At 40.2% G+C, this 15,954-nt stretch overlaps 1 protein-coding gene across 4 annotated transcripts in view; it reads right to left on the bottom strand.

Moving 5' to 3' along the window:
* The window catches only part of rgs12b (regulator of G protein signaling 12b), a 48,043-nt gene that overhangs the window by 21,672 nt on the left and 10,417 nt on the right, over positions 1-15,954 (bottom strand). For all 4 annotated transcript variants that reach the window (XM_023268198.3, XM_023268195.3, XM_023268197.3 and 1 more), the window contains exon 5: positions 15,006-15,125. In XM_023268198.3, coding sequence (XP_023123966.2) covers positions 15,006-15,125 — 120 coding nt within the window. The remainder of the gene's footprint in view (positions 1-15,005; positions 15,126-15,954) is intronic.

Here is a 15,954-nt window from a genome sequence, read left to right as displayed (position 1 = left end):
CCTAATAAAGTGGCCGGTGAGTGTACATTGACTGATATTCTTTAAACAGCCATTTCAGGTCAAACTGTGACCAAAACACGTGGGAAGTATGATGTTGTGGGTGTTCTCAGTCTACTCGATTTACTAGTCTAGCTTGAATTAACTCCTACATAGACTGTAGAATAATCCTCAAATAATATCAGTGCCAAAGAATAAATATCATTGGAATATGGCTGCAAATAACTATTGTTTAAAGGTGGTAGTTCATGTGTGTGCTTATTTTTTATTCATCGACTTTATAAAATACTGAAAATGCACATGACATCTTCAAATCGATGCCAAACACTTGGAACCCTAAGATATTCAGTTTTCAAATCTTCACAATTAAGTAACTGAAACCAAGAAATTTCACTTTGTGTAACATCCCCGGTAGCTTTATTTTTAAACATCAGTTAGTCTATGAATGCTTTCTTATCGTGGATTAGATTCTGGGATTCACAGAAATGAATAAAGTCTGGGAAGATTATTTTGGTATTGCAACAAGCCCTGTGCTCTGAATACTGACTCAGTGTGAGTGTGAATGATTTAAGTAGTGACAGGGTGTTATATTGGAGGATCAGTAGTGATACAATGACTTGTTGGATTATGTGCGATTTAAAAATATTATTTTGTGTCTACAGGTCAAAACTTGTTTGGTTACTTACATCCTCCTCTTTTCAGCTCCCTTAACATAAACCGCTACCTTGTAGCCACATGCTTGGCCTGTTTATGTTCAGTTTGTGTGTGTGTGTGTGTGTGTGTGTGTGACTGTGTAGGGAGTGGTTGGTCACTGTGCATACAGGTCCCAAGTGCTTAATTAGCTGTGACTAGCAGGGAATAGGTGGCTTACGTCATCTGTTATGAAACCTGGATGTCAGGTTCAAACTGTCACTAAACACATAGTACAATTTACAACCATTTATTCTCACAGTTATCATAATATTAATTTTAAAAGCTATAAAAGTCGACTTAGACAATCTCAAGCTTACAGAATCGTGCCCCATTGGTGTCTGGATGGACGATGGAAAAAGACGTTCTGTTTCCCAGGATGAGACACAGAACGACCAGTACACTTAACAGGGTGAAGAAAAATGTTTATCTGTGGGGGAAACTGCAAGGGATAACATGCACTCATACACACAAAGACAACACTGTTTGTACCACAGGAACCTACTCCTGGCTCCATCACTGGAACTTAACTGCCACCTTTGGTAAGGAATTAGATTCTACTCTTGTGTGTATAAGTGAAAGATGACTGAAAGACGGAAAAACATGTCTTGTAAGTCTATCCATGTGCCTGTTAACACTGGCAATACTACAGGAGACCACACCTATAACTGAACAAATGGCACACACACACACTGTCCTTAAAAGGTGACTTAGAATTCACAACACAGAGTTCCCAACTGCATGTGTTCGAACTCACACACTTCCAGCTGAGGAGGAAGCTGTTGAGCCAACAGTCTCAATGTGTGCGTGCCTGTGTGTTTACTTTTGAATATGAGGTGAATAGTGGCTGCCATTGAGAAGACTGGAGCCATCCTGCCAGCACTGGCAAACATGAAACCGCTTAGCTTTAGCATAGCTTCATTCCAAAAGGAAAGGATGAGTTAGACAAGCTGATTAGGTTGTAATGACCCCCGAGTGAGCCAAATGGGGCTGTACAGGTGTGGGTACGAGCCAGGCAGATATCCACGTAACTCTGACCAACGCATTACCACTTTCTGGAAAAAAATAAGATTATATAAAAAAACATAAAAAACTGTCCAAATTAATTCATACACAAAGAGTGATCAGCAATCTCAGTGTCAATGGCCTCTATGTCTTTCCCATTTTAGCATCCCCACAAACATCTCAAAACTCAAATATATATTCCACAGTGAAATCCTTGGTGACCAACTCTGGAATTCTGGGATGAAGCCCTAAATCCCTGAAATACACTCAGGAATCAATATCCACTCTCAGTGAAAGGAAGGAATGCAGATAATGTTTGTTTCCCTACAATAGAGCCACACAGGAGATGTGACTCAGAGGTTGAGCCGGTGATAAACGTCTGTTTTACTTGGCTTGTTGCCTTAAACAACACCATCGTCACAGACAGAAGAGGGAACAGTACGTAAACACAAATTAATCTGTTTGAAAACTTCTGTCTTAACACCTGCACACATATGATCGCAGCTGCTGGTCGACATGCTAAATTAAGTAAATTTCACATGAAACGAGAGAGCTGACTCAGCTCACCTTTCCATTATATTATAGCTGCCTTTTCTCACTTTCCATAACACACACAGACAAAAAGAGCCTTCGGTATGACATGTACAAACCATATGACTCACAGAGACAAGAAAAAGGAAGCTCTTTGTCTTTGCCTCGATTGTTCTCAGTCTCTGTCCTGACTTTTCTGTCTTTCTGTCTTTCTTTCTGTCTTTCTTTCTTTGTCCCACTTTGCCCTTCCTACTCAAAGCACATCTGGCTTTGAGAGGAAGAGAAACAGCCTGGAGCAGTCGCAAAATCTTTTTAGTTTTCCACTCTTCTGTCTCACTTTACCTTTATACACACTGCCTCAGCTGGCCACGAACATGTCCTTGATTTGCTCAATTTAAATTCAACTCTATTTCTTTCCCATGAGTTCTTGTCTTCTACCTCACTTACATTGTCTTCATTCACCCCTCATCCTTTTGTTTTCCCTCTTCTATGGTATGTAGATAATAGATTCCCTTTTCTCCTTGTGTACGTGCTTTCGTCCATCTGTCCCTGTCTCTGTCAATTGTACTGAGGAGAACAACACCGGTATGCATTCAATAACATTCACATTCCTATTTTCTCTTCCCAGTTACATCTTTCTTTAATTTTTGTCATTAAGCTTAGTGAAGAAAAAGTAAAGCCTGCCAACCAAGAATAGTTCTGTGGAATTTTTGTTTTGGCTGCTACCTTTTCCCATCCAAGGCACCTTGGCAACATTACAACAGCACTTTAGTTTTATTATTAAAAGCTTTGGCTCATAAATCAGTTCAAATATTTGAACCTGGGTGAGTTAATTTTGCTTCTAAGAACATAAAGAAATCAGTCCTTCCTTCCATTCACTGCCTCACATTATAAAAAAAGGCAAGTTAGTTATTTTCCCAATAAATACTACTTGTACAGTATTGTGTGTGTAAGTGTGCACTACTCACTGTATTGAAGTTCCAGACCCGCTTGAAGGAGAGCCTCTTCCTCAGGCTCATCCTGCTCTCCTCTCAAAGAGGAGGAAACTCGCTGACTGCTCAATCTACATATCTGAACCACACAAACAAACATACACGTGCGCTGATGCTGACAGAATTTCTTCGGGAGCTATCTAGGGCAGGAAAGTCATGCAGACAGTTGACTTGGATGGAGCCATGCCTCAGCGCTCCCCTCACACAAACACGCGCCTTAGAATAAGATTGAACTATCTGCTAAAGTTGTACGAAGTAAATGTACTGTACCTCACCGTAATACACTCTTACTACACCTCTCCCTCTCGTTCTCACACACTCACTCCACCACACACTGAGCTGACAGACTGACTAGGAAGTTCCATTCTCTCGCGGACACACACACACCGACACGCATACCTCAGTTACCATAGTGACACGCCCCCATCATGCAGCAGTTGCCAAGAAGGGGAGGGATCAAAGGTCAGTCTGCCAATCACGCTGCAGCACAGCCCTCACCTCTCCACCCTTCTCCTATTCCTCCTTGTTCAAATCACAGCTAGACAGGTACGTACGATCAAATACAACTATACGTTTGCTATTCACTTTAAAAAAATGAAATGTCTCCCCTGTTTCACATATGAAAACTAAAGGCAGGGGAGAAGAGAGGATGGGGAGAGGAGTGGGGTTTTATCACCAGCATCAGCTTTACAAAGATCAATGAAAATTCTGCAGGTTTGTTAAAAGGTCGACTGAAGCAAACAAAGGCACTTCACAGGACTTGAGCGCATACACACGTACTCTCTTTCTCTGACACATGCAAGCAAAGGCTGCAATTGAATCTGTGCATATGGCCTTGAGCCTACATCTAGCTCCCCCTAATTTCCTGTTTTGGCAAAAGTTTCTATTACACCTTCTTGTATATTTCCACAGTTCTATCGTTTTGAAAGCACTGTCTGGACTGACGAACTGTAATGACTCAATTACATACACACAACACATACACTAAATGACTGTGTGTGTTTAACTGGGTGTGTGTTCAGCAGACAGTAGCTGACTCAAAGCTACACTCTATGCTAATATATGAGCGTGTTCATAGGGCTGTGGATGTTCAATTAGAAATAATATAGAATATTGTTTAATGAGACATTTTGTGACATACATTTTAGTAAGAAAAGTTTCAATTGGCGATATTTCCTTAAAATCACTTGTCTGCCTACATGTCTGAGGTAAAAATTTGTGAATCGGCTGTGACTAACAGTCACATTATGGGGACTTTACGGCTAAACTGGGATGAACTGCAGTCTGTGCTCGCATAGAGCTAAGAAAAGACAAGCATAGAAACAAATCAAAAATGTAAGTTGTGAAATATGTAGTATGGAGCTACCTTTTTTTCTTTTTTTAAACATAGTGAGCACTTGGCAGATTTCAGGTTATTTCAATTTTATGTGAAAAATTATTAAACATATTAAACTAGCCGTTTTCTCTATTCTTATGATTTATGGTATTAGAATTGTGTCATATAGCACACAAGGTACTTTTGAGCTCTGCCTACTTCTAGCTGTGGTTGTGCTGTTTCCATAGAGATGCAGGACTTTTTAATGCACTGAAAAATGAGCCCACAGTCAGTAAAATGCTCAGTAATTGCTTGAGGTTCAAAGGGATAAAACCATAAGATGACAGTAAGCATTAAGAGCTATGTGGAGGCCTGTGTCTATTAGCAAACAATATTTAAAAAAAAAAACACAACAATGCTACTTTCAGGACTAGCAGCCCAAAGAAGACATTTCTCTGCCTTCTTTTCAGCTCCACAAGCACCATTTGAGGCCATACAGCTCAAAATGCTGTGCCATATTGATGCTGAAGTTAATGTTAACCTTCCACGTCCCTGTAACATAGCAACATCAGGGATGGCTCCAGCACTCAGCCCCCAACACACACACACACACACACACACACACACACACACACACATACACACACACAGAGGCTGAAGGCGATGCCAAAGCACTAATTACCAGAGCTTCTGGTGCTAAGGAGGCCGCCCAGTTGAAGCCTAATTTTTTTTAAACTTTCAAGTTTGCCTGGTTCAGCTAATTTTATCAAAAGCTAGGAAAGCCACATTATTCAAATGCCATTTCAGAACAGTTCACTGGTCGGTAACACATCTTTAACAGGCCAGGAAGAAGCATGAGTGGTGTTTAAGTAACCTGTGTCAAGTTCAGCTCAAAACATATCTGTCAAAGCAGGGGAAGAGAGAAGAGGCAGGACAGCACACAGGATAAGAGGGATATGACAAAGTTTAGGTTGGCTAAATCCACATCCTGAAGAGAAAAGGAAGAGAGCAGAAGAGAAGAAAAGAGGACTTAAAAGATGATAGGCAAAGATATTTTTCATGTCTCACCCCCGTCTTTAACCTAATTTCTGTGGTCCAAGCAACCAGCTTTTCCTTTGTGTTTGTATGTTAAATCATAGTCTTTTATATGGCAGCTCAACATAAAAGGGAAATATTCTCTTCTGCAGATATCAGATGACAGTAACACAACAGAGCTACACACAAAAGACAGACACACTCATGAGCAATCACACACATGCAGTACACATGTTCCAAGTTGTTACTGATTTCTTCCATCACGTCTCAGTTAGGTCTATCTTGAAACTGCTTTATTTTTTTGTAGATGCCATTTGTCTGGGTTTGGGATATGCTGACATATTAAATAATAAGCTAGTCTTTAGTTAGTTAACAGAAATTGGTAATAGATGAAAATTACCAAAGAGGGTTTTAGCAAATACCTGAAAAAATGTAGGTGTTTCATGACAAAATCCTGTGAATTAAATAGAAAATATTAAGAGCAGAATTGTTAAGAAAAATTCTAACTTTTAAAATAATAGAGGGACATGAGCCACTGTCTTTTATGAGAATGTGTGGGAGATACGAGCTACAGCAATGCAAGAGCAATCAACAGGTGTTTTTTTCTTTTAACCAGATAAATGACAAACACATGAAACAAAGCACTTGTATTATCTGGCTTCCAAATCATCTCTGTCAAAAGAACTAGTTTTATATCTGGAGAGAAGGTTTTAATTTACCATCTTTGTTTCTCTTTTGCTCTGCCTAGCACACATAATAAAACTCAACAGTGCCCTCTACAGTTCTCATTTAGGCGAGACACTGAATCGAGCAAAAGCCAAAGGGATTTCTTCCGAATTTTCTTTAAATACTGGAGGAGAGCTTACATTCAATCTCAGTCTCAGCACCAGTCATCACTGTGTGGCAGCGAATTGGTCATGATTTAGCTGATAAACTAATGCGACTGTGAGGATCAGGCACTAAAGACACCGAAATCTAATTATATGTAGAAAATCAACATGCGCATGTCAGCCAAAGAAAAGGAAATGCTGCTCACACTCCCTTTGCTAGTAAGTTTGATACTGCTTTTAAAGATGACATTTTGATGATACTTGCTATTCAGATTAATATGACTCGTGCTGCTGCCTTTCTAAAATGTAATTTACAGCAGTCGCTGGTTAAGTAGCAGGAACATTGTCACAAACACTGCAAAATTACGCAAAAAGGAAAGAGGAGAAATCTTGAAAATGACTCATACAAAACAGGAAAACTGCACTAGTAAAGAGGAACAGCATTCACAAGTAGACCTTCACCTACAGACTGAATTGTCAAGATATTTGCTTAAACTAAAGCCTCGAACTGGTAAAGTTGTACTATTATTTGAGCTACACTTCAAGACAATTTAAAATAAAATTAAAAAAAAAAAACAGTCCAGCAACTGACTTATCACATGACGCAGTTTTGCAGTTTGTGCTGATGTGGTAAACTGCATCTTCTGGCACTTGATGGAGATAAAAAAGAAGCATTTGTGTTTATCGGAAACTGGAGCCACGTCTAATGTGACTCTTGGCCTCCTGAGGTGTTTCATGTACAGGAGCAGTGTTGGTCATGTCTTATCATCTGACACACTCTGCTCCCAGGGGATATCATGAGGAACAACACACACATTCACACACGCACGCACGCACGCACGCACGCACGCACGCACGCACGCACGCACGCACGCACACACAAGTTCTTGCACACACAAAAAAACAAAATGTGTGTTCAAATCTTCGGTCGTCAGGATTGTGTTCTTATTCACTTATTCCGGATATGAATGAGTTTTTTATACCTCTGTGTGTGTGTGTGTGTGTGTGTGTGTGTGTGTGTGTGTGTGTGTGTGTGTGTGTGTGTGGGTGCTTGTGTCGGGTCAGAGGGCTGGCAGGCTGCTCTATTCTCACTACTGTGTTTAGTGAAATAATGTCCTGTGCTGCTCTCCACCACAGTGTTAAAACTCCCACACTCTAAACTTCATGTGTACAGTTGCATGGACACACAGCTATTGACCTGTTCAACTACACTGTGGACAGCATAACCAAATTCCATAAGCTGTTAGATTTACTAGCACCCTATACATTTGGAACAGCCATTTTAGTATTTTTGCAATGCAATTAGATATTTCATGAGGAATGAAGTGAGGCTTTTTGTTATAATAGTATAATAATATGTATCAGCAGCCATAGCACAAAACCAAACCAAACCAAAAACAAATGAACTAATCTAATGGACTGAAGACTCAACAGGTCTCCCTTTAACTCTACAGAGCCAAAAAGAGCCTGATGATTGGCCTGCACTAGTCACATGACCTGTCATTCCAGAGATAGGCCTCACAACAAAAGTTTCAGTGCATTCAATTAATTTTAGCCTTAATATGTATTGGATGACTGGCATGAACCAACAGTGCATCAACAACAACAGACAAAGAGAGAGGTGGTATTAAACAAGAGTTTTGTTTTGGCCTTCCAAACATGTTAAGCATTACAATCAGAACCAACAGAGAAGGTTTCACACCTATTTGCATTTTTAATTGAACTTATAGCATCTCCTACAACAGCGATCTAAAACAGTTAAGATTGTGTAACACAGCCTGGATGCCACATGTGACAGAAGCAAGGGAGCCATCAGTGGGATGAAATATAGGCTGCATCAAACACACATATATATACACACACACACACACAGACAATACATGCAGAAATTCTTCCACAAACACACACAGCTCGTGTACTCACTGGATCAGTGGCCGTTTCAGAATCCACGCTCAAAGTTTGCTGCTCCATGAAGGAAGAGACAAGTAATCCTCAGCACTGTGTGTGAGAGCTCCCCTCAGTGCACATTGTCATCAGCTGTTGGTTGTGTGTTTGTGCGCAGAGAGACCAAGTGGCAAAGCTTGATGGCTTTCAAATGTCCAAACCGCTACAGAATGTTGCTGTCGCTAGATTCCCTTTCCCTCTCGTTCTCCCTCTCATACCCCCTCCTTTGCCTCCTCCTCCTCTTCCCTCTCTATCCCTTGCCCTGCCTCTCAGCTCTTCCCCCTCCTCTGTCTCTGCTTTTGCACCCACCCGCGTATAATTTCTATTCCACCCACACTGCTGTGGGCTGAGACGCGCACATACACACACTCAAGATGAATGCGTAGGCACGGCTGCAGAGGGAGACCCCTTGCCATTAAGGAACACATCCACACATAAAAATCAGCGTGGAGTTGAATGCGTGTGCTCTTCTGTCATCTGCTTAGTATGCCCCATGCACGTCTGGAGAGTAAACGGACATTCGTGATAGTGAGGGGGGAGCAAAATAAGAAAAAACGGGGGAGAAATGGATGCACTGAACGTTCAGCAAAGAATTCTCTGGGAAGACGGAGGCACGAGATCTTCAAGCTGACAGCTATCTGCAGCAATGATCGGGTCAAACAAGCTGCATTCCTGAACATGCCTTGACACACAGGAAAGGTACTCACCCTAACGCTTTCTTCCACACACCCCTCCTGTCTGCCCTCCACTTGGCCCAGGGGTGAAGACAGCAGATGAAGCACCACCTCATTCACACAGATAAACAACCTACAGACGGGAGGCGGCTGCATTTAGTGCCAACCTACAGGAGCACAATATGGCACACAAACCTCTCTGGAAAGTGTTTTGATGTAATGTCAAGAACACATTCTCGTCCCGTTTTCAAAGGGCAGCAAACTATAGCTAGAGGCTCTGGATAACTGCAGACAAAGTTCTTTTCACTAATTCCAGTTACAGCGGTCGAAAGTACCCAAGTACTCAGCTAGCATTTTAAGTTGTATTTTATTGTTTTCTGCTATGTTGTACTTAAAAATAAATAAATAAACAAAGATACAATACAAAATATAATCAACAAAAACATTCCTTTGTAATATAAAATTTTACTGATCCACAAGGGGAAACTCACACCCTAACCAGCAGGTGAACTATATAAAACAGTTAAATGACCTTTACTTGGTTTCATTCTTAAAGCGATGAACACATTGATGCACCAATAAGTAGAATCCAGTGTATTGTTCTGAAATACACTGTTCTACAAAATGAGTACTTTTACTTTTGATACTTTCGCTGCTGATGTTTTTGTACTTTTAGTTATGTATATATTTAAATGTATGCGTTTTCTTGCAAAAAGGGTATTTCTACACTGTGTTTTTGGTAGTTATACTTAGAATTTGTGTAGTTTTACAAAAGTAAAAACTTGTAATTTTATGCAAGTAAATATTGTGTAGTTATACGTAAGTACAACTACACCACTTGTAAATAAAAAAAAAAACAATGACACTTTGCAAATGCTAATAAAACAACAATATGCAAAAAATAGGAGTTGTGGGAAAAGCATCTGAGTACATTTGTTCAAGTGGAGTTTTTCAGGGATGTTGATTAATCCTCATCTTGCATTGCAGAGGTGCATGTGTATTTAAAAAGCAATAATGCTTCAAGAATGTGAAATTATTGCTTTGAGGTGACTAGACCTCAGAGCATAGAGGAAACTATGACGCACATGTCTTGGGGTGAGAGCCATGATGTGCGTTTGTGATCAGCTGAAAGCTCAAACCATTCACCCTGAAGAAAAAGACTGCATTTATGGCTGAGAGAGCAACATTAGGATTTTAAACCAATTAACTTTTATAAAAGTCACACATACACTGATATACAAAAATAAACACGCACATATAAAAAAATACAAAGAAGCACACACAACAACTGCTTGGCTTTGATCGCTAAAAGTGATGCGCCGATTTGAAGTCCAAAGTTATGCAAAGCAAAAAATAAACTGACCTGCCGCAACATTATAACCACATGCCTGATATTGTGTAGGCTACAATTGTGATATGAAGACAGCTCTGAGGTGTCCAGGCATGAAATCCACAATACCTCAGAAGGTGTCCTGTGGTATCAGACACCCAGGTGTAATTAGCAGATCCTTTACAGCATCTTCAACTCTTCGTTATTGTTCCTCACACCATTCTTGAATGGTTTTTGCAGTGTGACAGGGTACAGAAACATGCTGAGAGAGACCATTGGCATCAGGAGAATACCGTTGCAATGTATGTGGTCCACAGCAATGTTTAGGTAAGTGGTATGTGTTGAAGTAAAATCCACATGAAATGCCAAGAACCGAGGTTTTTTTAGCACAACATTGCTCAGAGGATCCTTCTTCCCACAGTGCATCCTACTGTCATCTCTTTCCCAGGTAAATGACACACACACACCTGGCCATCCACAAAATGTAAAAGAGGCTATGATTTATCAGACCTTATCTTCAACTGCTAGATGGTCTCATACTTACTTACTTTCATAGGGACTATCAGCAGTGGACAGGGGTCAGCATCGACACTCACAAGTTCTGACACCTTTCTATCATAGCCAGCATTTAAGTTTTCAGCAATTTGTGCTATAGTCCCTCTCAAACCACACAGAGCAGCCTTCTCTCCCCGTGCATGAAAATGAGTCCATGACTGTCGCCAGTTTACCAGTTGTCTTTTCTTAGATCACTTTTGACTGAAACTAACCACTCGATCCTACGAAAACCCAAAAAGACCTTCTGTTTTGGATGTCAGAAGTTTTCCTGCTTTCAATACATTATCTTCAAGAGCTAACTGCTCACTTGACTAACATACTCCACCCCTTGACAGGAGCCATTGTAATAAGATAATCAATATTATCATGATGAAATAGGGCTTCAGACAATTAGGATCTGAAGCATGAAGATTTAAATAAACATTAAAAAAAAAACTTGGATTACAGCTGTGTAAGCCATAAAATAGTTGAAGTGCAGGGATGTTCACTTCTCTGAGTCTGCTTTAGCTTTTCTTAAATATTACATCTTGTTTCAGCACTATGTTGGTACCTTCTCCTTTCAAAATCTTAAACAAGTAAGATTCCAACTGACCACAATTTAAGTCCAACCTAACATGAAAAAAAATTAGGATTCTCTTTGGCATAATTAACTGTTCTTGAATGCACATTTTGGCAAAGCTGCATCCAACAATGATTTTCATTACAGATTATATATAAAAGCTTAAAAAATAGTAGAAATTTGCAAATCGGAATTCCCTAAAGCCCAGGATGATTTCATCAAATAGTTTTTTTCATTCAAAAAGCAGACCAAATCACACATAATAAACAAATCCAGAAAAATAAGTAGATAGAGCAAGGTCATGGTCAGCATTTTTGCTTTAAAATTTAGTCACAATGTCTTTTGTCAACAACTTGATAATTCAAATCATTTTTAATAGTGTGTGTAGTTCAGACTAATAATTACATTCACACAGCCCTTAACCTGATGCCAACATTTTTTAACAGTTTCTAAATGAAAGTAAAAGTCTGCTAAAGCAACAGGTGTTCATATGAAACTGAAGGGTGTGGCAAATATAAGTCGCTTTTCTGTTACGTTTCAATATGATGTATGCTTATCAGTGCCAGAATATTGTAATATGGGCATCCCTGTACAGTATGCCTTTCAATCTGGTGTGAATTTCAAGGAAATAAAGCTTTGTGAGAAAGCATTAAATAGTATGCCTTAGTCAAAACATTTCCACAGAGAAAATCTGCTATCTTATACCACCAAAGGCTGATTACTTTTCACATTTAACTAACTACTCCAAAACATATAGAGAACTCTGCCTGAACCGGTCTCTAAGACCAGCACTGGAGCTCTACTGGGGAGGAATCTCATCCTCCTCTAACCTATATAACCAATATAATGCAGTTAATGGGGAAAACAGCAGCAGTCGGGCTGGTATCAGCCTATTGTGTGAACTGTTTGGTCATTACCTTTGTGCATTTTACCGTTCTGTAGATAGCTTACAACCAAGGTACCAGTTCAATAAAGAACCAGTGTCTTTTAAAATTGTCAATTCAGTCAGCTGCACATGAGACAGTTTTTCCTTCATCTTGTTGGTAATGGTTTCTAAAATAGCTCTCTGGTTTTAAACATCCACATTTTTAAGCAACTGTGTATTTGTATTGTATCGTGTATATATATTGTGTAATATTTACAGCACAGAGAAAATTATATGACAAAAAAAGTTCATGAAAATCCAACCCAGAATCAAGACACAGATGCAGCAGGAGGTGCAGAGCAAATGTGTACAATCTGATTTCCTTCCCCTAACTGCTGTCATAAGACATTGTCTGTCTGCTCATGTGCGTGGGTTTGTGTGTTTGTAAGTGTGTAATGGTTCAGCTCTATAATCAGACCCATCACAAGATGAGCAGCAAGCAAGAAGCACTTTGCCAACATAGACATACAGTATTATCCATACAGTGCGATCCACACCCATCAATGCTCACACACATTTCAACTGCAGCATGAAGTCTGAAAGGTGCTGGAGAAGCCTCAATAGCACAGCTAACAAGATGAGTAAGAGCTGTGTGTATGTACGTGTGTGTTTCTGTGCAATTATAGTGTAGTCATGCTTGTGTGCATCGATGTGCTTGTGACTTAGAGTTGCAATTTGTGAATGTGCATGCATGGCTTTTCATCCATGTGTGTGTGTGTGTGTGTGTGTGTGTGTGTGTGTGTGTGTGTGTGTGTGTGTGTGTGTGTGTGTGTGTGTGTGTGTGTGTGTGTGTGTGTGTGTGTGTGTGTGTCTATATACCGTATGTGCTTTTGTGTTTAGGCCTCACTAACGAGGTGAATGTCAGTTTGTTGCTCATCAGAGCTCATTAAAAGTGCAGGCTAACACTTAGAACCCCATTACCCCCCACCACCGTCACTACACTCACTCACTCACTCACTCACACACTCACACACTCACACACACACACACACACACACACACACACACACACACACACACACACACACACACACACACACACACACACACAATCTCTCTCTCCTTCCCCCTCTCACAACACAAAGCCCTCTCTGTTTGTGGACACTGCTGCATGTGCAGCAAGAGAAAAAGGCCTAACGACCGGAAGAAAAAGGTAGAATAGAGGCGGTGGGGAGGCAGAGGGGTGAAGAGGAAAATAGAGGAGAGAAACCCTGCCATGGGATGCTCTGGCAATGGGGCATCTACCCCTGTGAAACTCCTACAATAGTGGGCAATTCAAGTGTGCACAAATTCAGTAGTGCCCACAACCTGATTATGAATCATTTATGCAAATATCCATGTCATGATTAGAAGAAAATGAATGTAATTTTAAGAAATATGCCTGACATTTGAGTTAACATGTACATTAGCACAGCAAAGTACAAAGTGAAATTGTACCCCCTTTCCAATAACAGTGTGATTACAAAATAATTACATTTGAATTGAAGCCAATTAACTATGAGGCACCAAGCAATCTAGAAATTAATTTTCCCTTTGACCAACATGATTCATATACATGATTTTTCTCATTAGAACTCCGCACAGCATCTTTAATTTTACTTGAAACCTGCTTATGCATACTGTTCAAGATGCAGCTTCTCAAGTTTAAATCTAGCCTGGCTCCTCAGTGCCATATAACTCCCCATGTTTCCTGTTGCACTCTTCTGTGCTGCCCAACAAAGAAAAAATGCCAGAAATTTATATAAAAAACTATCACTACTGAAGCAACAGTGTGGGATCTGCTTATCTGCTCCCAGTGTGCCCCAGTCACCACTAAACGGCGGAAACATTTAACTTTCCTCTGATCTTTATCTAGGAACCAAAGCCACTGCTATGAATTGTGAACGAGACAGCAGGACTCTCGTTTAGTCCTGCCAGCCATCACACACACACAGGACACACAGATGAGCCATGATGACAAAAACACTCGGTATTTTCCTGTTTCATAATTAGGTATCCTTTTTATCACTCAATTTAGGACTAAAAACAGCAAATTAAAAAAACAAGATGCTGGAGATAGATTTTTTTTGTAATGAAATCTTACCATAATTAAGATAAAGCAGCATTTTACAAATAATATCAGTCTGCTGTTCCAGTTTGAGTACTACAGTAGAACAGTGACTGCCAATTTTCTCTTCATACAATGCAGTTAAATAGAACTAAATAGGCATTTTGTTAGATGAAACTCATGGCTATCAAATGACTGGATATCAGGTCATTTCCTGCAGCTATAACGAGAGCAAAAGGATAATTCCTGCAATAGTACTGTCAAGTAATATCCTACTGTCAAAGAGTAATCTTTATACAAATCCTACAATCTTAAAATACAAACCTCAAAGTGTGTTTTAGCCCTTCTATAAGATGGCTCAGTGCATTACTCTGTCTATGTTGCCATGGTGATGTAGAAAAGGGCTTGACGTGTCGTGTGAGGATGTATGGTGTGCATGAGCTGCTATTATTAGAGATGGATGCTGCACGTGTAAATCCAATGTGACAATAGCACAGTGGTCAGGCTAAGCTTGAACACTGCAGTAACGCTTGCTGGTACACCTGTGCTAGTGTGATTGTGTACATATGCTCCTACCTCCAGGTCATCCAGTGAGCGGGCCAGGCTGAGACGTTTGGAGCGACCAAAGGAGCGCCTGGCTGAGGAGCGTTGGTGGAGAGGAGGGAATCCCATGGTCAGACCACGGAACCGACCACCCTGAAGCAAGAACAGATACACATGCTTAGTTCACATGGTGTACATAATATGAGAAAGTGAGTAAGCCTGAATAAACAGCAACAAAGTGGCTGATTCAACTGATGAAACTGATGAGGGAAGCCAAACATGGAGCTACAGTTTCCTGGGTCTTGGGCTAAGCACTTATTTGCATGCTCATGCTCTCTACCCACATACTTTGACTTCTGACTGCTCCCCTTTCTTAACTCTGCACACATTTATAGGTCAGAATTGCATACCATTAATTTTTGTTGTCTTCTCTCTCCTATAGTTTGTGTTTTGTCATCTGCAGGTATCTGTCTCAGGAGCTTCACATTTCTGATCTGAGGTTACTGACCTCCCTAACCTGCTCAATATTTATTGTTCTCTCATTTGTTGTCAAATTTTCACTGCAGTTCTTTTCTCTCTCTGCTCTTCCCTCTTCCCTAACCCTAACCTAAAGATGTTTCTGCCTGTTTGAAAAGAATTTTATTCTTCCCACTGTTGCAAAGTGCGTATTCAAAGGGAGTCGTAGGATTTATTGGGTGCATGTCTGTAATATAATATTATGTCTTGACTATACTATGGAAAGTGCCCTGGGATAGCTTACATTGTGAACTGGCAAATCAATTCACTTCTCTACAGTGGAAATCAATACCATAAAATAAACAAAATAATACATTAAGCTGCATCAAGGAAGAGCTTGACAAACAGAAAGACAGGAACATCATAGATCTGCACATTCTAAAGGAAGCAACAGTGTAGAGTATCATTTAAGCCATTCCAAGGCAGTAAGGGATTATTTTAATGGAAAGAAGCCCATAGAGATGAG

This window comes from Amphiprion ocellaris, chromosome 4 (genome assembly GCF_022539595.1).
Source record: "Amphiprion ocellaris isolate individual 3 ecotype Okinawa chromosome 4, ASM2253959v1, whole genome shotgun sequence".
Classification (NCBI taxonomy): domain Eukaryota; kingdom Metazoa; phylum Chordata; class Actinopteri; family Pomacentridae; genus Amphiprion; species Amphiprion ocellaris.
The sequence above is the reverse complement of the archived record's forward strand: the minus strand, read 5'-3'. Positions and strand labels throughout refer to the sequence as shown.